At 38.2% G+C, this 25,591-nt stretch overlaps 1 protein-coding gene and 1 pseudogene across 3 annotated transcripts in view; one reads left to right on the top strand and one right to left on the bottom strand.

Moving 5' to 3' along the window:
* Nucleotides 1–25,591, bottom strand: part of ANKAR (ankyrin and armadillo repeat containing) — a 62,206-nt gene that overhangs the window by 21,195 nt on the left and 15,420 nt on the right. For all 3 annotated transcript variants that reach the window (XM_053665118.1, XM_037162982.2, XM_053665119.1), the window contains 5 exons: nucleotides 22,259–22,460; nucleotides 18,608–18,816; nucleotides 15,351–15,455; nucleotides 13,358–13,599; nucleotides 9,160–9,328 (listed from right to left, as the gene is read on the bottom strand). In XM_053665118.1, coding sequence (XP_053521093.1) covers nucleotides 9,160–9,328; nucleotides 13,358–13,599; nucleotides 15,351–15,455; nucleotides 18,608–18,816; nucleotides 22,259–22,460 — 927 coding nt within the window. The remainder of the gene's footprint in view (nucleotides 1–9,159; nucleotides 9,329–13,357; nucleotides 13,600–15,350; nucleotides 15,456–18,607; nucleotides 18,817–22,258; nucleotides 22,461–25,591) is intronic.
* LOC119062125 (zinc finger protein PLAG1-like) lies at nucleotides 683–5,025 on the top strand (annotated as a pseudogene).

The following is a 25,591-nucleotide window of genomic DNA, read 5'->3' as shown; positions in this document are numbered from 1 at the left end:
TCAGTGTGTGGTTGCCTCTCATGCACTGCCACACTGGACACCTGGCCCACAACCCAGGCATGTGCCCTGACTGGGAATTAAACCTGGGACCCTTTGGTTCACAGGCCAGCACTCAAACCACTTAGCCACACCGGCCAGGGCTCCATTACATTTTTTTTAATGCACTCTTCTATTAATGGGTACTTAGGTTGTTTCCATATCTTGGCTATAGTAAATAACACTACAGTGAATATACAGGTATATATATTCTTTCCAATTAGGGTGTTGGGTTTCTTTGGATATATACCCAGAAGTGGAATTGCTGGGTCATAAGGCAGTTCAATTTTTAATTTTTTGAGGAAATTCCATACAGTTTTCCACAGTGTCTGCACCAGTCTGCATTCCCAACAGCAGCGTACAAGGGTTCCCTTATCACCACATCCTCCCCAACATATTTTTGTTAACTTATTGATGACAGACATTCTGAAAGGTGTGAGGTGACATCTCATTGTGGTTTTACTTTGCATTTCTCTCATGGTTTATGACTTTGAGCACCTTTTCATGTCTATTGGTCATCTGTATGTTCTCTTTGGAGATAAATACATTCAGGTCCTCTGCCCATTTTCTAATTGGATGTTTGGTTTTTCTGGTGTTGAGTTGTATTAGTTCTTTATAAATTTTGCATATTAACCCCTGACAAGATATGTCATTGGTAAATGATTCTCCCATTCAGTAGGTTGTGTTTTCATTTTGTTAATGATTTCCTTTGCTGTGCAAAACCTTTTTAGTTTGGCGTAGTCTCATTTGTTTATTTTTTCTTTTATTTTCCTTGCCTGAGGAGATATATTAGAAAAATATTGCTAAGAGAAATGTCTAAGATTTTACTGCCTATGTTTTCTTCTAGGAGTGTTATGGTTTCAAGTCTAACATTTAAGTTTTTAAGCCATTTTGAATTTGTTCTTGTATGTGGTGTAAGAAGGTCTAGTTTCATTTTTTGCATGTAGCTGACCAATATTTCCAACACTATTTATTTAATAGACTGCATTATATATTCTTGATTCTTTTGTTATATATTAATTGACCATAAAGGCATGGGTTTATTTCTGGCTCTCCATTCTGTTCTATTGATCTATATGTATTTTTATGCTAGTACTGTGCTGGTTTGATTACCCTAGCCTTGTAGTATAGTTTGATATCAGGTGCTGTGATACCTTTGATGTTTTTCTTCTTTTTCCAGATTGCTGTGGCTACTTAGGGTCTTTTGTGGTTTCAGGTAAATTCTTGGATTATTTGTTCTGATTCTGTGAAAAACACCATTGGTATTTTGACAGGAATTGAATTAAATCTATAGATTGCTTTAGGTAGTACTGACTTTTAATTAGGTTAATTCTTCCTGTCTATGAGCACAGTGTATGATAACATTTATGTGTATCTTCTTCAATTTCTCTCACCAGTGTCTTGTAATTCTCCAAGTACGTCTTTTACAACTTTAGTTAAATTTATTGAGGTATTTTTGATGCATCTGTAAATAGGATCGTTTTCTTAGTTTCCCCTTAGGATAGTTCATTATTGGTATATAAAAATGCAACCAATTTCTGAATATGTATTTTGTATCCCACTACTATGCTGAATTCATGTCAGTTCTAGTAGTTTTTTGGTAAAACTTTAGGATTCTCTATATACAGTACCATGTCCTCTGCAAATAAAGACAGTTTACTTTTTCCTTTCCAATCTGAATGCCTTTTATTTATTTTTTTGTCTCATTGCTGTGGCTAGAACTTCCAGTACTATGTTGAATCAGAGAGGTGAAAGAAGACATCCCTATCTTCTTCCTGATCTTAAGGGAAACACAGTTTTTCCTTGTTGAAGATAATGCTAGCCATGCATTTGTCATATATAGCCTTTATTAAGTTGAGCTATGTTCCCTGTGTTCCACTTTGCTGAGAGTTTCTTTTTTATCATAAATAAGTGCTAGATTTTGTCAAATGCTTTTTCTGCATCTATTGATATGGTCATACAATTTTTATCCTTCATTTTTTATTTGGTATATCATGTTCATTGATTTGTAAATATTGTACCAACCTTGCATCCCAGGAATAAATAAATGCCATTTGACTATGGTGTATGATCTTTTTAATGTATTGCTGAATTTGGTTTGCTAATATTTTGTCAAGGATTTTTACATCTGTGTCCATCAGGGATATTGGTCTATAATTTTCTTTCTCTGTGGTCTCTTTATCTGGTTTTGGGATTAGAATAATGCTCACCATGTAAAATGAGTTTGGGAGTATTTCCTTCTTTTGAATTTTTTGGAATACTTTGAAAAGGATAGGTGTTAGTTGTGTTTTGACTATTTGATAAAATTCACCTGTGAAGCCAACCGGTCCAGGACTTTTGTTTGTTGGGAGTTTTTTTTTTCAATTCTGCTTCCATTTCATTAGTTGTATTGATCTGTTCAGATCAATACAAACATATATCCATTCTTCCAGATTGTCCAGTTTGTTGGCCCATAGTTGTTTGTAATATTTTTAATAATCCTTTCTATTTCTGTGGTATCAGCTGTTACTTCTCTTTCATTTCTGATTTTACTTATTTGATTCGTCTTTTTTTCCTGATTTCTCTGGTTCAAGTTTTGTCAATCTTGTGTATCTTTTCAAAGAACCAGCTCTTAGTTTTATTGATCTTTTTGTACTGATTTTTTTAGTCTCTATTTTGTTTATTTACATTCTGATCTCTATTATTTTATCTTCCTTCTACTTTCTTTGGGCTTTGTTGTTGTTGTTGTATTTTTAGTTCTTTTAATTATAAAGTTATTGTTTATTTGATATTTTCCTTGCTTCTTGAGGGAGGCCTATATTGCTGTGAATTTCCCTCTTAGAACTGCTTTTGTTCTGTCCCATAGATTTTAGGATGTTGTCTTTTCATTTTCATTTATCTCAAGGTGTCATTTGATTTTTTGGTTGATCTCATTTTTAACCCATTGATTGTGTAGCAACTTCTTACTTAGCTTCCATGTGTTGGTGTGTTTTACAGTTTTTTCCTTGTAATTGATTTCTAGTTTCATAACATTGTAATTGGAGAAGTTGCTTAATATGATTTCAATCTTCTTAAATTTATTGAGACTTATTTTGTGTCCTAACATGTGCTCTATCCTAGAGAATGTTCCATGTGCAGTTGAAAAGAATGTACTGCTGCTCTGAGGTGAAATGCTCTGAAAATATCAGTTAAATCCATCTGGTCTAGTGTGCCATTTAAGGTCACTGTTTCTTCATTGATTTTTGGGGGGCTTGGAAATTCTATCCATTGATGTCCATGGGATGTCAAAATTCCCTACTGTGACAGTATTACTGTCAATCTCTTTTATGTATATGAAGACTTGCTTTATATATTTAGGTGCTCCTATGATGGATGCATAAATACCTACAAGGGTTATATATTCTGCTGGATTGATCCATTTATCATTATGTAATGTCCTTTGTCTTTTATTATAGCCTTTGTTTTAAAATCTATTTTTTCAGATACAAGTATTGGTACCCCAGCTTTTAAAAAATTTCTATTTGCATAACATCTTTTTCAATCCCTGTACTTTCGGTTTCTGTGTATTTTTCAGTCTGAGGTGGATCTCATGTAGACAGCATATATATGGGCCTTGTTTCCTCATCCATTCAGCTATTCTGTTTTGATTAGAGCATTTGATTCTGTTTTACCTTTAAAATGATTACCTTTAAAATGATAGGTAAACATTTTATTGCCATTTTATTATACATATTAATGTTCCTTCTTTTCTTTATTCTTCTTTTTAAAAATCCCTTTTACATTTCTTACAATACTGGTTTGTGGTGTTGAAGTACTTTAGTTGTTTGTTTATTTGGTCTGGGAAGCTCTTCATTTCTTTGTTTTTAAAGACAGCCTTGCTGGGTAAAGTAAACTTGGTTGTAGGTCCTTGCTTTTCATTACATTGAATATTTTATGCCAGTCTTTTCTTTTTGAGAAATTACCTGAAAATATTATGGGAGCTCCCTTATAAATAACTAACTTCCCTTTGCTGCTTTTAAGTCTTTCTTTGGAGTGGTTGCTGGAAGGAGGCATCAGGAAACAATTTCCAGGCCTGGTGCATCTAGCCTGAAGTATGAGAAAAAATTAGTAGAAATTCTGTGGGCTTGAGGGAGGATGTTAAAACACTGCAATTGGCCAAAATGGGAAGGACTGGGTTCTGCTCTCTTCCTCAAAGAGCCAGTGGGACTGGCTGCAGTCAGGGTCTGAGTCTTTTTCCACCTGTCATTAGGCACTGGCCACTCATTCTCCTGAAAAAAACCCACAAGTATAATTTTTGTGAGAAAATGTTTTATTGAAAAGATCACCTGAAGAATCACCTACATATACATGGCCCTAACAAAGAGATGTTTAAGTATGAAGATTGTGGCAAGAACTATACCACCAACCTGGACTTCAAACATCACATGGCCCTCCCTGCATGCTGCAACAAGTGGCGACTTCACTTGCAAGGTCTGTTTACAGAGTCTACAGAGTGCTGCTGGAGCACCTTAAACCTCATGCAGACAGGTCATCTGGTGGGATTAAAGAAAAAAAGCACCAGTGTGAGCATTGTGACCACCGGTTCTACAACCAGAAAGATGTTCATAGACATATGGTGGTTCACACTGGAAGAAAGGGCTTCCTCTGTCAGTGCTATGCACAGATATCTGGCCAAATGGACCACCTGACTTGCCATATGAAGAAGAGTCATGAACTTCTGAAGGTCCAAACAGAACCAGAGGATTATCTGCATCCATTTATCTGTTTCTGTGCCTAAAAAGATGAGCTCTTTCCAGTGATGTCCTAACTTCCAGTGAACTGTTAGCAAAGCCATTCACGTAGACTTTGCAGTTAAACCCCTGTAACACTCCATTTCAGTCCATGCAGAGCTCAGAATCTGCCCTTGATTCTGAGAGCAGAGCTCAGATGATCACAACTTTACCTTTGGGAGTGACATGCCCAGTAGATATGGATGCTGTTCATCCTTCTCACCACCTTTCCTTCATATAAAGAACTCATATGACTCAACACCAGGATGAGAAATAATCCAATTAAAAGTTGCAAAAAGGACCTGATAGGCATTTTTCCAAGGAGGACATACATAAATGAAAAGATGCTCAGCATCACTAGCCATCAGAGAGATGCAACTTAAAACCACAATGAGATACCAGTCCACACTGGTCAGAATGGTCATCATTAATAAATCAACAAACAACAGGTGCTGGCAAGGATATGAACAGGGAGCCCTAGTGACCAGTTGGTGGGAATGAAGACTAGTGCAGCCACTGTGGAAAACAGTATGAAATGTCCTAAAAAAATTAAAAATGGAACTGTCTTTTGACCTAGCAATTCCACTGCTAGGAATACACCCTAAGAAGCTCCAAACGCCAATTCAGAAGAACTTATGCACCTCAATGTTCATAGCAGCACAATGGACAATAGACAAGTACTGGAAACAGCCTAAGTGTTCATCAGTAAGTAAGTGGATAAAAAAAAAACTGTGGTACATTTACGCAATGGAATACTATGCAGCAGAATGAAAGAAGGAGCTCCTCCTTTTGCAATAGCATGGATGGTAGTGGAGAATATTTTGCTAAGTGAAATAAGCCAGTTGGTGAAAGACAAATACCATATGGTCTCACTTATAAGAGGAATCTAATTAACAAAAATTAATTAGCAAAATAGAACCAGAGATACAGAAACATGAACAGACTGACAGAAGCCAGAGGGGAGTGGGGAGGGCAATAATGGTGGAAGGAAGGGGAAGGGACTGGTCAAAGAACAGGTATGAATGACCCATGGACATGGACAACAGTGAGGGGATTATCTGTGGGGGGTGGGCTGGGCAGAGGAGCTCAAAGGGGGAAGGAGCTCAAAGGAGCTCAAAATTGGGACAATAGAATAACAATTAAAAAAAGATTCTTGGTCTTTAACCTTTGCCATTTGTCATGTGGGCCTCTTTGGGTTCATCTTCTTTGAGACTCTCTGTTCCTAAACTGTGTGTCTTTTTGCTTTACCAGATTTAGGGAAGTATTCAGTCATGATTTTTTCAAATAAGTTCTCAATCTTTTGCTCTCTCTTTTCATTCTGGAACCCCTGTGATGTGGATGTTGGCTTGCTTCATGTTGTCACAGAGGTTTCTTCAACTCCCCTCATTAAAAAAATGTTTCTTCTCTTTTTGCTACCTTGTCTTTCAAATATCCAGTGTGATGCTCTTCTTTATCTGGTCCTGATTCCTTCTAGTGTATTCTTCATTTCAGATAGTCTTTATTTCTGACTGGTTCTTTTATATGGTTTCTGTGTTCTTTTTATGCTTACTGTCTTCTTGAAGTTCTCATTAAGTTCCTTGAGCATCCCTATAACCATTGTTTTGAACACTGTATCTGGTAGATTGTTTACCTCCAATTTCTTTAGTGTTTTTTTCCTGGGGTTTCCTTCTATTCTTTCATTTGCAGCATGTTTCTTTGTCTCCCCTTTTGTGTGCCTCTCTGTGTTTGTTTTTGTATATTAGGTAGGTCTGTTATGTTTCCAAGTCTTGGTAGGGTGGCCTTATGTAGTAGGTGTCCTGGGGGTGCAGTGGTGCAGTTGCCGTGCTCACCTGATATACATGCTCCAGGAATATCCCTGTGCGGATTATGTGAGCCCTCCTGTTATAGTTCAGTCTTGATTGCTGTTGGCCTGTCCATGCGTGGGGCTGGCCCTTGGGTTAGCTAACTCTAAGATGTGACCCTGACCACTGTGTACAAGGTGATGCGTGGGGGCTGACCCCATGAAGCAGAATGTGCCACCACAGGGTCTGGTGCCTTCCAAGATTTCCCTTTGTGTGTGCTGCTCTTGGCACTAATCAGACCATGATTTGATATGGTCTGAATCCTGCCACTGGGTACGTTGGTTCTGCGGCCTCTTGGGAGGGACTCTGTTGCAGATCAGTGTTAGATGCTGCCTGTGACCACCCCTGGGCTACTTGTCATGAACTACAGAGAGATCCACAGTTGGTGACTGCTTCTTCTGGGCCTGGGTACACATGGGAGGGGCCAAGCCGCATTCTGAGGCCAGCTTCCACTAGTACCAATCCTGGGTCAGGTCAGCAAAAGGCCAAAGGCACTCTGAGATCTGCCTTCGCCTGCCAATTGCCTGTTATGCCCAGCCACTGAAAGAGCCTCTGGTGGTACACGAGTTGTGTGAGGCAGGTTCTGAGTCTCCAGGTAGGGGCGAGCAGTGTTCACCAGGCTGACAGAGATTCAAACTCAGTGTCAGTGTTGGCTGGGTCTGAGGCCACTCAGCACTTTTCTTATCTGAAACCTAAGTGAAAGTCATTTATCTAGAACTGTTCATCTATTTTATCTCCTCAGACCAAAGGAGATAAAACATTAATTTTGAAAAACATTATTTTTTTCTCTTTATGTTTACTATTTAGAAGTGCTACCTCTATACTTTTAATGATTTAACAAATAATTGTTTAGGACACAGGTGGCAAACACAAGGCCCATGGACTGGATTCAGCCCTCCACCTTGTTCTATCCGTCCTGGCACCTTGTTTCTACCCGGCGGCAGTGCTGAGCTCCTGGCCCCTAGTTAAGGAGTAGTTACATTTATATATTCGACTCTTTGAAGGCAACCGCAAGGCTGATGTGGCCCCTGGTGAAAATGAGTTTGACATCCCTGGTCTAGGGTGTTTATTGGTTTGGTAAATTGTAGAAGATCACAAAGGAATTATATTAATTCCAATTTCTTTTTAACCATTCTAAACCACTCTAAAATGTCACACATTCAGGTTAAATGGCCCCAAAGTAGATTCACAGCAGTTTCTTGAGACTATGGGTTTGTTACCATCTCCTAAGATTTAACCCTTACTTCTAGAGGTTTTTCTGAGTTTGGTTTGTCTTAGGCATATGCTTCACCCATTTTTATCTATTTGCTTTATATTTTTCCACATATGTATGTGTATACACGTATGCTTTCCATTCATTCAGTGCTTCTGATTTCATTTTTTATGACACACAATTGTCCTGCTCTGTGTTATTAATGAAGATTTATATGACACCACCAGGGAAATTCAAGTATGTAAAAGAAATCATACAAAGGGCTTTCAACTCCAAACTACCTGAGCAAAACTTGAAGAGCACCTTCTCCATCTCAGAATGACTATTAACACATTTTCACTGCAGAAATGTTTACATGCACTCATTACCTTCTAAAATCTGAAAACTTTGGGATTATGATCCCAAGAATTTTAGATAAAGATTACCTTCACCACTGGGCTTCTGTTTCACCCAAGTCTTTTTTAAAACTTTTTTAAAAAGATTCTATTTATCTTTAGAGGGGAAGGGAGGAGAGAGGGAGAGAAATATCAATGAGTGGTTGCCTCTGGTGAGGCCCCTGCTGGGAACTGGCCTGCAATCCAGAAATGTGCCCTGACTGGGACAGTTGCTTGGTTCGCAGGCCCGCAGTCAATCCACTGAGCTACACCAGCCAGGGCCACCCAATTCTTAAAGTTGGAGTTGTTCGACCTTCTCTTCTTGGTCGGCTGCTCTTTTTTTTCACGCAGCAAACTCTCCTTAAGCAATCTTACTTTTCTTAAGAATTTTGTTATGTTTATAATTTATTCTTCCCACTTCTCTATCCAAATCCCTGACCCCTCCTCTGAACTTTAAAGCTCAGATTATTGGGGTAATTGAGGTGCTAAGTAGAGACAGCCTTCTTCCTTTAGAATTTCTATCCAATTGGTAAATAGACACTGGAATCAAATAACTTCAGCCATGTTGCTAGAAAGCTTGCTTTGAGATAAAGTGCTAAAAATAACCTAAAGCATACACTTGTAATGACTCATTCTTCAAACTGAGAAATTACATAACTCACTATTTCTTTCACGGGAGGAATGAATAACATTTCTAAGGGGCAGGTTGAAGTAGGAATTTCTACTTTTTGGACCAGTGCAGGAATATGGAGTAAGAGAAAAAAAGGTTTCCCTCCCACTCCTTTCATTTTATAAACCCAGCAGTTTAAATTCAGGTGTTCTGAGTATTTGGATTATATTACATATGTCTAGATCCATTCTAGGACAAATCCAGAACAAGTCCAAACCTGTGTTTGCATTACTTAACAATATATCTAGTTGCTTAAAATACATAAATAGAGGCTCACCTGAATCAGAACTCAGAAATGCGATGAGATATTTGATGCCTTTATGGTCTCTCACTGCTCTTTGATTGCTTTCATTTCCCATACATAGTACCCGGATACAGCTCATTACATTTACTAGCACATTTTCTATGTCTAACTTTAGGAGATTTACCAGAGCTGGGATTCCATTCTATAAACAAAAAGTTTAACTACAGTTAAATTTATTTGCAATGTATGCAATCTCTATTTAGAATCACAGTTGTATGATCTTACTGAAAACACCAGTTCATTTAGGACAGGACATTTACCCATAAACAAATGTCTACTGATATGACCTATAAAGTGATAGTTAATACAATTCTGACAATATTGTACGCTGTAGCATTAGGGTAAGTATTCTATAAATATACTTTAAAATAGCCTCCTTTGTACCAAAATAAATCAATGCTCTAAGTTCACTGTAACATTTAATTAAAATATTTTATATATTACATTACAAGACATAATATATTATATATTATGATATACAAATATAGTATTTTATTATATGCTTAATATATTATAAATACATAATAAATGTGATGTTATATTTATTATATATGTATAATATATTAAACATTTAATAAAAAGTAAAGCAACTGAGTAATAAGATCAATTGAGTACAGTGTCCATTTGGAAATATTTGCCATTGTAGGTGCACTCGTTATTGGTAATTATATTGGGGGCAACATAAATTGTTATTTTTAAATGTGAATTAATTTCCTAATATTAAATGAAATAAAGATGGAATTTCTCCCTACTGATTGAAATAATACAAGAGTATTAAGGGAGACAAAAATGCAAATGTAACCCCATCTTCAGTAAAGCTAGGAGACACCTATAACATAAACCATAAGAATGTAAATATGTTGTCCACATGGAGAGATCTTCCATGGCCACTGGCCACAGGCCACAGAAAACTCTGGTAGAGGACAGTTTTCCAAAATGAGTGGCTCCACTTTGAGAGACAGAAAAAGAAACACATATTCCCCATCTGGGACAATAGCAATGAGGATGCGGTATGGCGGCATGTGCTCTTCTGGACCGGTGTGGCATAAAGTTTCAAAAATCAAGGAAGGCAAGGAGGCACAAGGAGCACACCAACAGATATGTTTGGAAAAAGCAGTCTGTTAGGGAGGTAAAAAGGAAAAAATAGTCTTCACTTTGTGGAGGAAATAAAATTGACATTGTAAGCTACTACCCACCAGTCTTTGCTGGGTAGGGAGAAGTAAAGTGGACAGGACCCATGCACACAACCCTATTCCCTAAGTCATATTCCTGCTAGACTAGCACATGGGACTGGGACCTTTCCCACATATACTTCCTGCAAATAGGTGAGCTGGAAGAAAACTAATTCAGAGATGAGTGATAATCATAAAAGTACCAGGATAGGATCTGTCCAAGTATGAGAAAAAAAACAGGAAAAATTTGTGACAGATAAAGAATGCTCTTCAGAAAAATATTGCCACAAAGTAGATAAAATCATTACTAAATAGTATATTATTATCAATGAAGAATAATAAGGCAATCACCTCTATAAAACAAGAGTACACAGGAAAACACCCTGGAGCTCAGGGAAAATATTTTTGGGATGGAGGAGATAAAACAAGAGCTGGAAAAGCTCAGAAAAGATGTGAGGAGTTATAAAAGCTAAATTTCTATCCACACAAAAATGACGCTAAAAAACAGCAAGGGACAAGGAGAACAGGACTGACAAAAAAATGAAATAATAAATGGAAAAGGACTAGAGAGAAAATGATGGCTATGTTACACAGGAAAAGATGATACAGTTCACAAATAGTCGATGTTCCTGAATGGAAGTGGTCAGCTATTTCAGTGATCAATAAATTCAATGGTCAATTTTTGACTTGCATCTTACAACAGCATTTAACACTATTAATCGTTCCCTCCTCTTTGAAACACTTTCTTCATTAGGCTGATAGGACAATAGATTCTTTAGATTTCTCCTACCTCACTGGCTATTACTTTGTAGTCTCATTTGCAGTCCCTCCAGATCTTATAACTTTCCCACAGAGAATATGATCACTTCTCATCATTTGCACTATTAACACCCTGGTTCAAGACACTATCATCTATCACCTGAATTACTGCAATAGCTTCTTAGTCTTGCTGCATCTACCCTTGCTTACCCATTGTAATATAGAGATAGAATAATGTAAATTTCTGCATGGAACTTCCAGACTTCCTCAGAGTAAAAGCCAAAGTGTCTAACAGTTGCCCACATGGCTCTACATGATGTGGTCCACCATTACCCAGCCAAAATTGTCTCCTATTTCTTCTCAGCTACTTTTGCTGTCTGGCTATTCCTTGAGCATGGCAGGCACACTCCCACTTCTTTTACTTTGGCCCTTTTTCCTCTGACTGGAATGGTCTTTCCAACAGAAAACACGTCACACTACCCCATCTACTTTAGGTCTATACTCAAATGCCAGATCTTAGTCGAGTGTTTTTCAACAAGCTTCCCCTTTCCCCTTTAATAGCTGTCCCCTTTCCCTGCTTTATTTTCCTCTTTAACTCCTATTCTCAACTCACATAACATACTATGTATTTGGTTCACTTACTTTGTTTATTGTCTTGTTACCCTCACCTAGAATAAAAGCTCCATGAATGCTGGGATTTCATCTGTTTTATTCACTGGTACAACCCCAGCATCTAAAATAATATCTGCCATATAATAAACTCTCAAAAATTACTTGTATGATTGAACTGAAAGACTACTACAGAGATGTAGTATTTAAAGATATAAATTCAAGAAAACATTCCAAAAATAAAAGATGAATGTACGTATTGAAAAACCATACCAAGTCCCAGGAAAAATAGGTAACTAACAATAATGTGTAAGCCCTATATTTTAAAAATGAAGAAAACACTGGTTATATAGTAGAAGATTTAAAAAATAATAACAGAATATAACAGAATGAAGATTAAAATGTTACATCAACAAGTGTTAATGAATTGTATACCTAATAAAAAGTGAGTGACAAAACAAAAATTAAATATACTTCATATGAAGGACACATTTATCCTAACTTTGGGTAGTTCTCAGAATCACTGAAGATTATAAGGTCTAAATTAATAAGACTCTGAAGGTGGGCCTGGAGGGTTTTATATTTCTAATATATTTTCCAAATGATTGATAACAAACCAACCAACAAGAAATAAAATAACAAGAAAAGGATGGGCAAAGCCAACTTAAACATGAGAGCACAAAGAAGACATATCATAAACATATTTTTGGACAAGACAGCAGTCAGTGTAAAAGTATTACACTTGACAAAAAGGGTACATTGCTAACTGATTCAACCCATAATGAAGATGCATTACCTGAAGAATACTATTAAAATATTAGTTATAAATATCTATTAAAATATGAAGAATACAACATTAGTAGACATAGCAAGGTGGGTTTTATTTGAGGAAGTATAACATGGCAAAGATTGTTTGATGTTTATAAACAATAATTTTCCTCTAATTCTGGTACAAAATTAGACTACATTTCTCAGGGAGGATGGACATCTAAAATGGTACTATTTCTTATAATATCTTCTGATCAACAGTAAGAAACAACCACATCCCCAAGAGCTAAATTGGCACTTGCCTTCCATATTTTCCCAGGTGCTAGCTTTACCATATACTTTTGCTGAGAAACAGTCTCCCCTGGGCCTCTTGCACACCTACCTGTATTGTGCCTGTGTGTCAAGATTGTAACAGCTTTCACCTGGGCCATGCTTCAGGATTTTTATGTGGCTAGAAACCTTGTATGATATGGCAACGGCTCTCTCCAGACTAAGAACAGGCTTGTGTACTGATTGCCAACAAAGTGACAGACTTCTTAAGCTCAAGGTTCCACAGATGCGACACAAACCCAATGTGTAGGTAGCATCCATCTGAGCCCACTGTGTCACCTAGTGAGACTTGGGGACAGAGGAACTGAGCATCTCTGCTGAAGCTCATGCCCTTTGCTGTGCTGTTCTGGTACTGTCTTGCTTGTTTACTTTTGGCACTTATTGGATTGTGGCAGGTTTGCTCTTGTCCTCATTGAGATTGCAATTTTTCCCTGAAAGTTTTGCTACTGCATAATAACATGGTACATGTCTTTCTAGCTTCTATATGAGAGAATTACTACCAGTCAAACTGATTTCCTATGAAAAGAACTTACATATTTGGCAATAACATCCTTGTTTTCAAGTTGTGCAATATCATACAGAACAACAGCACAGCGAGAGTGTAGTTGAGGTTCGTCAGAAACCAGTAGGTTGATCAGAGCTGGAATGCCTCCTGCCTCCACTAGAGCATGGACTACACTTGCATGGGTTGAGATGTTACTCAATAACCCAACAGTTTTGCACTGTAATTTTATTTTGGAACCTTTTAATGCATTGATTAAAGCAGGAATGGTGCCTGCAATGAAGAGATCAAGAAAAGCATGAATTATTTGTAACCATTTTTAGTCAATTTATCATGATAAAATTTAAATAAGGTTTATGGGTATTGCTATATGAAAACTGGCAAATAATTCTATAAAATATAAGTTATCACTTATAACTACATAAATGCACTTCTCTGTCTTGTCTACAACACAGAGCTCTCTCATTCATATGTTGAATTTCACACAGCGCACAATCATACATTTCATATTGGTAACCATAAGCAACCTTTGAAACACTGAATTTTGGCTTAAGATCATGGACAAATAAGTTCTTTGAGCTGCCACATGGTAGAGTTCATTTTGTTTATTGCCTCAAATTTCTGTGGCAGTGTTTGTGTAGTTATTTGAGTGTAGTTAAAATATTGTATTATATTTTAACCATGTTTTGTACAAACACAAACACAGCAAAAACAAAAATGAAGTGCTGAATCTAGTAAAAAGCAAGCTTAGCCTGATTAATTACAATTGGTTCAAAAATCAATGGGCATGGTGAAAGTAGAAAATTGGCTTCAGTTGGATGCTCATTATATCAGTTCAATGTGCAAGAAAAGAGCACATTCTGGAGCACACACAAAGTGCTGGAAAGCTTAATACTGTATAGGTATAATTAGGCCTTATTTATCTATATGAAATGTAATCTCCCTCATAACTTATTTATCTATGGCTCATTCTTTGGACATAGAACTTTTGTACATGTTTTTAGGAGCACATTAGGAGGATTACCTATAGTAATTTTTTTCATTTCATTCACTCAACAAATATTTATGGAACATATCATGTGTTTTCAATATTTACATTAGAGTAAAGGCAACCATAATGGACATTGCAGATACAACATTTCCATCATTTTAGGAAGTTATATTGAACAGTGCTATTCTCTAAACAATCCTATGAGTTAGGACCCATTTTATTAATGAGGAAACTAGGATTGGAGAGGGTAAGCAATTAGCCTAAGTTGTAAGTGCAGAGCTATCTACAAAGTCAGGACTGCTTTTACAAACTGCAAACACTATTTTTTTTAAAAGATTTTATTCATTTGTCTTTAGAGAGGCAAAGGGAGGGAGAAAAGGAGGGAGAGAAACCTCCATGTGTGGTTACCTCTTACGTGCCCCCAACTGCAGGCCTGGCCTGCAGCCCAGGCATTATATCAATTCCCTGTGCCTGAATGGGAACTGAACCAATGACCCTTTGATTCATAGGCCAGTGCTCAGTCCACTGAGCCACACCAGCCACGGCACAAACAAAATTTTTAATTTAAGGCCCTGGCTGGTGTAGCTCAGTGGATTCAGCGTGGGCTTGTGAAGCAAAGGGTTGCCGGTTCGATTCCCAGTCAGGGCACATTCCTGGGTTGCAGGCCAGGTCCCCAGTAGAGGACACATGAGAGGCAACCACACACACTGATGTTTCTCTCTCTCTTACTCCCTCCCTTCCCCTCTCTCTAAAAATAAATAAGTAAAAAATATTTTTAAAGTTTTAATCAGAAAAATAAATTATGTAAATACAGAATAGAGATAGTTTTTACATGAAAGTAGTAAATATGAGAAGTCGTAATTTAATATTTGTAAATTTTTCCATTTTTAGAAAAATGGGATTTATATAGTTTTTTTGTCCTGTGCAACTTCTGTGTGGAAAATAAAAATATTTTCTAAAGTGATTAACTGACTACAATATAGCTCTGTATAAAACAGCATAAGCAAAAGGTAGTTAATAAATTATACATCACCTGCACTCAAAATATATTGCCAGTACTCCTCCTTTGCTAAGCAAATTACTTCTAAGGACATGACAGCCATCATCCTTCGTTTGTAGCTTTCGCTCTGCAACATTTCTGGTGAGCGTTGAACAGAAAAACACATGTTATAATTTTACAAAAAGAAGTGGAGTGAATGCTTCTGTTTCTGTTCTGTCCAGGCCAAGTGAAGCCATGAGTTAGGATCACCATCAGCATCACCATCAGCATCACCATCACTACAGTCGTTAAGTTCCCTTTGCATGTGGGCCTCTGTGAGATGCTGAACATACCACATACAGCCGTGATCTTTGAGGTTTATAATCTGTATAATTAGTATTAAAAATCCTAAACATTTTAATCTTTGGTCTGAATGGCTTAGATCAGATGGTCACATGATTCAAGTTCACTTGGAAAATAGTACACCTCAGCTGCTGGAAATCAGCTGCTGAATAAAATTCAAGTATGGCTTTTCAAGGATGTCAACTACATTACTGTCAATAAAAATGTAATACTATTAAATCATATGTGAGGCTTTATATATTTCCTGAGTATGAAGAAGAATGAACTTTCACTCCAGACATGAGATAATACAAATGCACATACTTCCAAACAATGTTTATGGTGCAAGAAAAACCACATAGCAGTATCCTTGCTTCATTTTTCCTTTCTAGCTCTTGTAATAACAAATCTGGCCCGTAATTCCTACCTTGGCTAGATTACCCCTTGGCTCTCTTTTTTAAAATTTAGCTTCCACTCCAAGAGCTAATCCTGAAGACATAATAAACTCTGACTATTTTTCTTTTACTCATAGTGGACATATGAGTGGATATGGTCAGTGTAAGGAGGAAGAGCTATTCCAGGGCTCAAAGCAAAGAAACAGTGGCCGGATGCTCACTGGTTACCGTGTTTGCATCATCATCCTGACAATGACTGTAGGAAGCAGTGGCTGTTGGGAAGGTTTTGTGCCGTTAAGCTCCTCCTGGTAGGAATACTATTCTATACTAAGGTGAGTGTACAAATATCTTAGTCTATTAAAAGTAACAGGATAGTCTTCTTAATTCTTCCTTAAAAGACTAAGATATAAAATGATACATATGCACACATATACAAACATTGAAAACACTTTCCAATATCTCTTAGGGCTGATAATTGGAATGTGTTCCCGGTAACCAGTAAAAACCAGTTATGCTGACTTCCTGAGTCAGCAGATTGGCCCTGAAAGTCATAAATATATTTTTTCCCCATGCTAAAATGAGTTGTTGGAAAAATATATTGGTTCTCATCTCTAATTTGTTTCATTTTGTTGCTTTAGTTTTTATTTTATTAAAGTAGTACATGTTACTAAAAGGCCTGCAGCAAAATATAATGGTTCACTGGCCCGTACTCTTCAGCCTTCTGAGTTTCTCTCCCCAGATAGCCCCATTGGACTCTTTGGATTCTTTTCCTATACCACTTTGGGCTCTTTCCCTGTACCTTCTGTGATTTACATATCTCTATATTTCTAAATACTTATATGCGTGGTTGCCTTTTGCTGTATAAATTTTAGACATCATTGACTGACTTCATGTTATGGTAAATGAGAAACTAGCTCTTTTCAATACTGCTCTGTCATGTCCTCTGCTTCTTCTTCCTCATATTTATGTAAATACTTAAATGAATATTCAAGCCCTGACTGATGTGACTCAGTTGGTTGGGTGTCATCCTGCAAAGCGAAAGCAAAAGGTTGCCGATTTGATTCCCAGTCAGGGCACATGCCTGGGTTGCAGGTTCAGTTCCCACTTGGGGCCCATATGAGAGGCAACCAATTGATGTTTCTCTCTCTGTCTCTCTCTCCCTCTCTTTCCCTTTCTCTAAAAATAAATAAAATCTTAAAAAAATGAATATTCAGTACTTATATTATGATATTTGAACAGATATTATTCACAACTAAGCATTATAATATAGTATAGTTGAGTCTCCTTTCTTACTTTTCTTTTCCTTGGATGTAATAATTTTCTTACTTTATTTCATCTGCTTAGTTATCTTTGTACCTATTAGTAATTCCTCCCACATTTTCCCTCCCACTTGGGTACATAGTTTCCATTCTGGGACTTCCCTTTACTGTCATCTTTGAAATTCTGTTTGCTTTTCTCTAGGGCCAGGTTCCAGTTTCCTGCTGGCTGGGGGGAATTCCCTACTTAGCATCCTTAGGTCTTTCCTTGTTAGCCTCTGCAGAGAGCACTCCTGACTGGCACTGTGAGTTCTTGAACCTATGGAGGATTTACGGTGTGAGTCTGAGAGGTTCTCAGTTTTTCCACTGTTGGCCTGCAATGGTTTTTCTGGTCAGCTAAATCCTAAGACTTGTCTATCTGTTTCCAATATTTTATTGCAGTTGTATCCTTTCCTGTTTTCTCCTGAATGCTTGTTTGCTGCTGCTGCTGGTGGTATTATTTTTATTTAATCTCCATGTAATTTTAGTGAAGAGGAGTAAAATTAGATGTGTTCATCGGTTGGCCTAGGAAGTCTTACCCTTATACTATTTCTGGCTGAATTGTATGAAAATTTGGACAGAGCCCTGGCTGGTATAGCTCAGTGGATTGAGCACGGGCCTGCGAACTAAGGGATCTTGGTTCAATTCCCAGTCAGGGCACATGCCTGGGTTGCAGGCCAGCTCCTAGTTGAGGACACATGAGAGGCAACCATACATTGATATTACTCTCCCTCTCTCCTTCCCTTCCCCTCTAAAGATAAATGAATAAAATCTTTAAAAAAATTTTGGACAGAAATCTTGAACAGAATTTCTCACAAAACATTTATCAAAATGTGGAAAAAAAAAGTTACTGAATCTGCCTCTAAAATTAGGAAGTGAGAAATAAACTGGTGGGAATATTTTCCATTCAAACTTTAATTTCCTCCCCATTTCCTTTTTTTTTTTTTAATTTGCTCTTCTGATGGAGAGAAGATGGTTGGACTTTTGAAGAAAATTGGAAAATAAAAATAATTGTATAAACTATATTCTCTTTGGGTTCTTTATCTTTGATTTTAATTTAGAAATAGAACTACTTTTGCACACATAAAAATAAAGTTTGGTGCTATTTTTATTTCTGGCTTTAACTTAAAAAATGTTTATTTTATGATTTTTAAGTATTTAAAACATGATTCATGTATTAATGCATTTTATTTCCTCTATTTCAGAGTAAGTATCAATAATTAAACTGAATAATAATCAGAACATTTATTTATAAAGAGATTACATGTTCTATACTCACCTACCAAAGTTTTCCAAACTGGGAGTTCAGGAATATTTAACTCTATTATATACTTGAGAACCTCTGTGTGAAAGGTTAGCACTGATAAATGAATTATATTATTTCCTTTAATATCTGTTTTTCTCCAGTTAGCACCCAGAGAAAATAGGTACTTGATAGTGTCCAGTGCTCCTGAAGTGGCAGCAAGTAAGAGTGGCGTACACTGATTCCTAAAAATCAAGGAACATATTATAATAATTGAGAACACATACAATATGTCAAATTTATTTTTTGTCAAACTATCCAAATTGCTATTGGAGGAAGTCTGATTTTTCCCATCACCTCTCCTTCTTACATGTTATTTTTCTGTATGTTCCATATATAATAGATTTGCTTCCCCTGTCCTGGCTGTCCTTAGTGTTTGTCCTTACACTCCTTTCCAAGTTATTGGATTGGCCAAAAAGTTCGCATGGTTTTTTCCCATAAAATAAAAGACATATTTTTCATTTTCACCAAGAACTCTGTTGATTTGGGTATTTTAAGTATGTCAGCTCTCTTCTGCATAGTATAACACTGATTGTTCTCAATTAATATATTTATTTGATTGCTATCAACTTGAACTGGTCTCCTGGACTGCGGAGCATCATCCAGCAAGAGATCTCCAGCATGAAACTTCACAAAGTGCTTTTGATATGTTCAGTCAGTCACAGCATCTCCCTACACTGCACAAATCTTCTTTTGCATTTTGGCTGCATTTTTACCTTTCTTGATATAATAAAGAATAATATGCCAAAATGCTTATTTCTCCCATCTTTAATATTAAAATGGCTACACAAAAATTCACCAATTTTGATTGTTTTTAATGCACACTGATACAACAGCTGTCACAATACAATCTAACAAAATTGTTTCAAATGAAGTTAAAGACAACTAAGCACTACTAGAGCCATCTTCTGGGAAAAACCAAATGAACTTTTTGGCCAGCCCAGTAATTACCATGTCTTATCATTTGTTCAAAAGTTGATAATTCACAAAGTTCTGAGACTATCCTATCTCATCAAATCCCTACATCCACTCTATGAGTGAAGGAAAAAGCAAGGCAATTATTATCAGCCCGTTTTATAAATGATTAAACTGGGACTCAGTGGGAGTTACAACACATTTATACTTCAGGTCTGGTCCTCAGATCCCAGCTTCCTCATTGTGGCAGAAACTAACAGTTTTTCTGAAAATTCTCTATCTGCTTTTCAGAGTATGAAGACCTTTGGGTTGGGTACATGGCTCTCTGCCAAAATGTGACATTCCCACCTCCTCGTAGATAGGAATGGCCACCAGACTCGTGTTGGCCAATCTCATATTAATAAAAGTTATTGGACAACAACCTAAAGAGAAAAGAAGAGCACAATTACTTTTCCCCTCTCTTTCTTCTCATGGCTAGAATACAGGCATAATAGTGAAAGCAGGAGTGGCTTTTTTGCACCAGGACGTGAAAATTACATAATAAGAAGCAACAAGAGGAAGTCTGGGTCCCTCGTATTATGCCAGCCCTCAACCATGAACCTAGACTTCATACATAAAAAATAACTACATGTTTATCTCATTTAAACTACAAATATTTTTGGTATCTTTGTCATAGCAGTTTCAACCATGTCATAACTAATAGATCTACTGACTAGCAATGTCACTAGAAGCAAACTGGGTTCTTATCTTTGTCCGTAAAAAAATGAAGGTAAAAATCAGCCGATAGTTCTGGTCTAAGAGGTGAATAAGGTGCTTAGCACAGTCTCAGTACATAGTTCCCCTATGTCCTCCTTCCACCACATCACATTGCCTCAAGTATTACTTTTTAAAAAGTCCTTATATCTATGCCTTTATCTCTTCGTGAAACCTCTTTCTCTTGCATCCTGTTTCTGAACTCTCATCTCTATCCAGCTGACCCCAGGCATCTCCTCTGTTCCTTTTTTTTTTGGCACTTGGGAAACTCTTGCCCTTTATGAGTGACCATCTCTTTACTTTCTCCCTTTTCTACTTTAACAAGACTGTTCTATTGCTTTCTTCCTAATATTCAGTGGTAGGAATAAAGATTACTGTTACTTCTAACATCATCACTCTGATTTGCCTCATTTGAAAAATACGCCATCACATTATAGTACCCTATCTAGTTCCATAGTGCCATGGTCCCCCACTCAAGTGAGTCCTTTTCCACAGCCTAGCCCATGCATTGCTGCACCCACATGGCCCCTCCTGTTGTGACTTCAACTGACAATATCTGTGCTAATTACCACCTGTGTTCCAATCTCGCAGTTCCTTGTCACACCTTCATTTGTGTTCCATATTCAAATGCACATTCAGCACAGCCACACTCTTCTTCAGCTCCACGAAAGAGATCTCAACCTCTGTAATCATCCTCTCTACCAATCCTTTGCTTCTTCCTTATGTTCTACTTCTGATATCCAATTGTTAGATCTTTTATAATCCACACAGTCGTGTAGCCTCCTTGTACCCAAAGACACAGTGTCCAAACTATGACAGAACCAGGACCTGGACTTGGGTTTCCACATTTCATGGCTCCTCCCAGAATACATTAATTAGACAATCTATTAGCCAGAGATCCTGGTTTCCTGAAAGCTTTCTCCTACACATTTCTGCCCCAACCTAGAGAGAGGATTAATTTCTACGCTGAGTAATAGTGGACAGGTTATTTGAAGACCCAGAAATATCTGAACGAAACCATGCCTGAATCATGTTCAGAGATTCAAAACAATAACCCGGTTTTATGAATACCAGCCAAAAGCGTACCCTCAGAAGTTATACTTCCACCCTAAAAGTTGGTCCTCAGCAAAACTGAAATAGACGCCTGTTTGGGCTGTTTCTGTATTTCAAAGTAAATCATTTTACTTATTTTTAATGTGTTCTTCTGGATACCACTAAATATGTCTCCTGTTATCTAAGGCTCCATATTGTTCTGGAGCCCTTGGGCTGCATCCTGATTGTATAGGTTCCAATTTACGGGAACTTTCTCCTCCCCAGTCTGAGGGTTCTTCTGGGGCACTAAGTAGTAAGCCTGACAAACCAGACTGTAGGACCACACTGTGGGTAGAAGGCTAGGAAGAATTTGCTAGGGCTTATTCTCCACCCCCTGCCTCTTATTTATTTGGAAGTTCATGTGACCTACATCTGGCCAATGAGAGATAACTAAGTCTCCTAAGTGGGAAAACTATTACAATCCTGAAGGATGGGCTTCAGCTGGCATATGCCTTTCCCTTTTGTCTGTCCACTTCTTTCCTGCATGGAAAGCACAAGCACACCATGAAGTATGAGATCAAAGGCCCACATCCAGGATGGCAAAGTGAAAAGAAGATCCCAGACCTCCGGGGCCTTGGAGGGGTCCTGTCCCAGCCCTGGATGGCCAGCCTCCAAATGATTCAACAACAGTTTGCTAGGGCTTACTCATTATTCTTTCAGACAACATGCATAGCTTAATAGAAAAGCTCTGTTGGTATAAATGATAAAAATAAGTGGTAGGAGAAAAAAATAGTGATCAGAAAGGATGGCAGAGTAAGCCTTACACATCCGTTCAAATCACCATACCAACCATTTCTTTTAGTGTCAGTGTTTGGGACAAGCCCTGAGAGGAGAAAAGTACATTTTTACAAATGCTTAATAACTTACTCAGCTGTTGCTTCAGCTTCTAGCAGACTAGGATCTTTCCTACAGAGAACAATGATGATGCAGATATTGTCATAGAAAGCAGCAAAGTGAATGGGCATCCAGCCTTTTTTTTCAGAAAGCGTGTAATCAGCTTTGAAACAAAGTAGACAGGTGGTTGATTCTAATGAGCAAGCCTGTGCGGCCAGGTGCAGCGGTGTTGGACCTGGAATGAATGGACACTTCCTTCAGTGGCCAAACATCTCACATTTATAAAAAACATGCCTTTTTGATATCTCTCCACAGAGTTTAGTATTATATGATATAGAAACTCCAAGATAAGCACTAAAAGGATTAATGTAGTCAATTCTATATTTCTTTATTTAACTCAGGATATCTAACCATTTGGTCCTCTTTATCTTCTCAGTGGCTTCCCTTCCCATCTATAAGTTGATGACTCCCAGGATTATGTCTTTTGATCAGTTTCTTTCCCAAGCTCCAGATCTGTATCTGCAACATCCGACTGGGCCTCTCCACACACCACCTCAAATTCAACACATTCAAAATCAAACTCCTATCTTTCCCTCCAAACCTGGTCCTGTTTCACGGCTCCCTAAGTCAGTGAAGGGTATCATCACTCAGAGGTCCAGTTTTACAGACTGGAAACCTGAAAGACTCCTTGGCACCTCCCTTTCATTTCATCTCCATAACCAGCCCATCACCAATTCTAAGTATCTGCAGAACCTGTCTTCACTGCCAACACCACCCTACTCCGAGCCATAATCACCTCTCAGGGATATTCCCATCTCCTTCTTCCCTTCCCCAGTCCATTTGTTTTTCCCAAAAAGTAAATGTGATCTTTTTATTCCCTTGTTTAAAACTCTTCAGTGGCTTCTCAAGGCCATCTGAACATGAATACAGGAAAGAAAATCCACTGGCTTCAACCTAACCTGAACCACCAGCTAGCTCCCACCCTCCAAAAACCCCACAACTTACACACCTTTTCTTCATTTGGGCCTTTTTGTAGCTCCTCCAATGTCAGGTGACTGACCACACATCCCAGGCTGCCCAGCCAAATACTAGTCTATGACTGTTGCCCGAGAACAATGTTTAATAGTGCCCCTTCCATGATCAAGTTTTCCTCATTTTGATGATGAGTTATCTATTCCTGCTTTCTAAAAGCTTCCGTCTCTCAAACAACACTTCCCTGACCAGGGTCTAGCTAACTCCTTCATTTATCTGAAAAAGCACTATTTTTCTTCCCACTCAAGAACTTCTAACGACCTTTGCCTGCCTTAGTAGACCAAGCTGGATATCATAGACTTGATAATCTGTAACACCTGAAACAAATATATTTAAAGCTACTTGCTTAGTTTTACTCGTTTCTGGTTTAGCATGTAAGGAGCTTAAAAGTCATCACTCCATTCTCACCTCAGGAAAAAGCTGAACAAACTGAAAAATCAACAACTCTTCTTAGATCTCTTAGAGAAGTGAGGTCACAGGGTAAAAATGCTGCCCCAAAATGGGAGAGCTAGACAGGCAATTTCTGAGCATCACAACTTACCTGAGCAGGAACCCAAGAGCAGAAACCTGCACGGGAACCAATGCTGGGATGTGCATTGCTGGCGGCTCAATGAGGACGAATCTGAGAGTTAAAAACTAGGGAACCCAGTCAGAGGGAGTCCTACACGTGACTGAGTTTTACCTTCAGGTCCTCACAGTGAATATCGGAGAAAAAAAATCCCCTCTGCTTCCAGCAGGGGGAAGGGAAAAGGAACTGTTTTGAAACACATCAAAGCATTCCGTCTTCCTTAACAAGGCCTGCCTGCAGGAGAAACGATTTTACGAGCCTAAACTGCTGGGTTATCAGAACCTTACTGATCTCGCAGAAGGAAATACCCAATCCAGCCCCCTCCAGCTACCCGGACCCACATTAAGTGGGGGAGAGCAATGACAAGGGAAGGCTCCCCCAAAGACTGAGACCTGATGATAGGACTCAGAGCATAGGAGTTCATTTCAACCAAAGGGAAGGCAGCAGGCTGCTCTCAGCAGGAGCCTATCAGAGTGGCCCGAAGAATTTCTTTAAAACCACAGCAACCTCCCCTCTCAACCTCTCTACCACTCTCTGAAAACCATTTCAGCACAACCGATGAGCAGGAGCTGCATCCTTATAACCCCCTCTTACTACTTTATGCTTCATAGAAATGCTGAATCTTGGCTCCGCCCAGGCCCTCTGAATCAGATTCTGCATTTTAATAACGTTCCTGGCTGATTCCTATGAACTTGAAACTTTATCCCAGAACCTCCCAACACACATATGTGCAATGTCTGATGACATTTTTGCTTGTCACAACTGGGGTGGGGGCTGTTACTGGCATTTAGTGGGTAGAGGCCAGGGATACTACTAAATATTCTATAGTGAACAGGACAGCCTCCCACAGCATCAACAGTGGTTAGGATGAGAAACACTGTCCAAAGTCGTGCTGGAATCAGGGAAGCTCTGGCGGGGCCTATGCAAGTCAGAAGAAACCATTCTCTGGTTGAGAACCCTGATCTAGGGAATAAATATTCTCTTGGGGCCTAAAAGGCACATTTACCTCCTTTTTCTCTGGATTCCTCTAGTACATCACTGTATATTAATTATGGCAGTAATTGTCAAGTGCTACCCTGCATTCATCGACACATGCATTCATTCAACAACTATTTCCTGAGTACCTGCTAATGCCAGGCTTTCTTCTGGGCACTAGGATATCACTGCAAAATAAACCAAATCCTCGCCCTGTATGGAGTTTATATTCACATGAGGGAGACACACTAAACAAACAAGTACTATTATACAGGGTAGCCATAAAATGATTCTTTTCTAAAATCACTTTTATTGCTATTCTATTACAGTTTTCCTTAATTTCCCCACTTGGATAGGAAGCACACTGTTGTTACTCAACTGCAAATTCCTACAGAGCAGGTGGGCAAGATAACCTTTCTTTGTCCACTGCAGGCCCACTCATCCTCCCCTTACCACCCACCCCACGCTACTTATTCTCTGTGAGAGGCTCCCCTCGTCTCGGTTAGCTGTGTGCTCCTCCACCAACACAAGGTGGCTGGTTTGAATAACTACCACCCTCCCCTTACCAAAGTCAAGGCTTAGCAAATGGTTTCTTTAAAAAACAAACCCTCATTGAATTTACCTAATACAGAATATGAAGATATATATACACGTATGCCTTTAAATATTTTTGTTTTCCCCACATCTAATGCTTATAGCAGACTCATCCCTCAGGCCTCACAAACTGTCACTGTCACCAGATGGCAGCATAGCTAAATAATATTAACTGGCTTTTGTTTGTTTAAGGGATC

Source organism: Artibeus jamaicensis, unplaced genomic scaffold (genome assembly GCF_021234435.1).
Source record: "Artibeus jamaicensis isolate MK-2021 breed Jamaican fruit bat unplaced genomic scaffold, CSHL_Jam_final contig_391, whole genome shotgun sequence".
NCBI classification, from domain to species: domain Eukaryota; kingdom Metazoa; phylum Chordata; class Mammalia; order Chiroptera; family Phyllostomidae; genus Artibeus; species Artibeus jamaicensis.
Note: the sequence above shows the minus strand (reverse complement) of the source record. Positions and strands in the feature narration are given on the sequence as shown.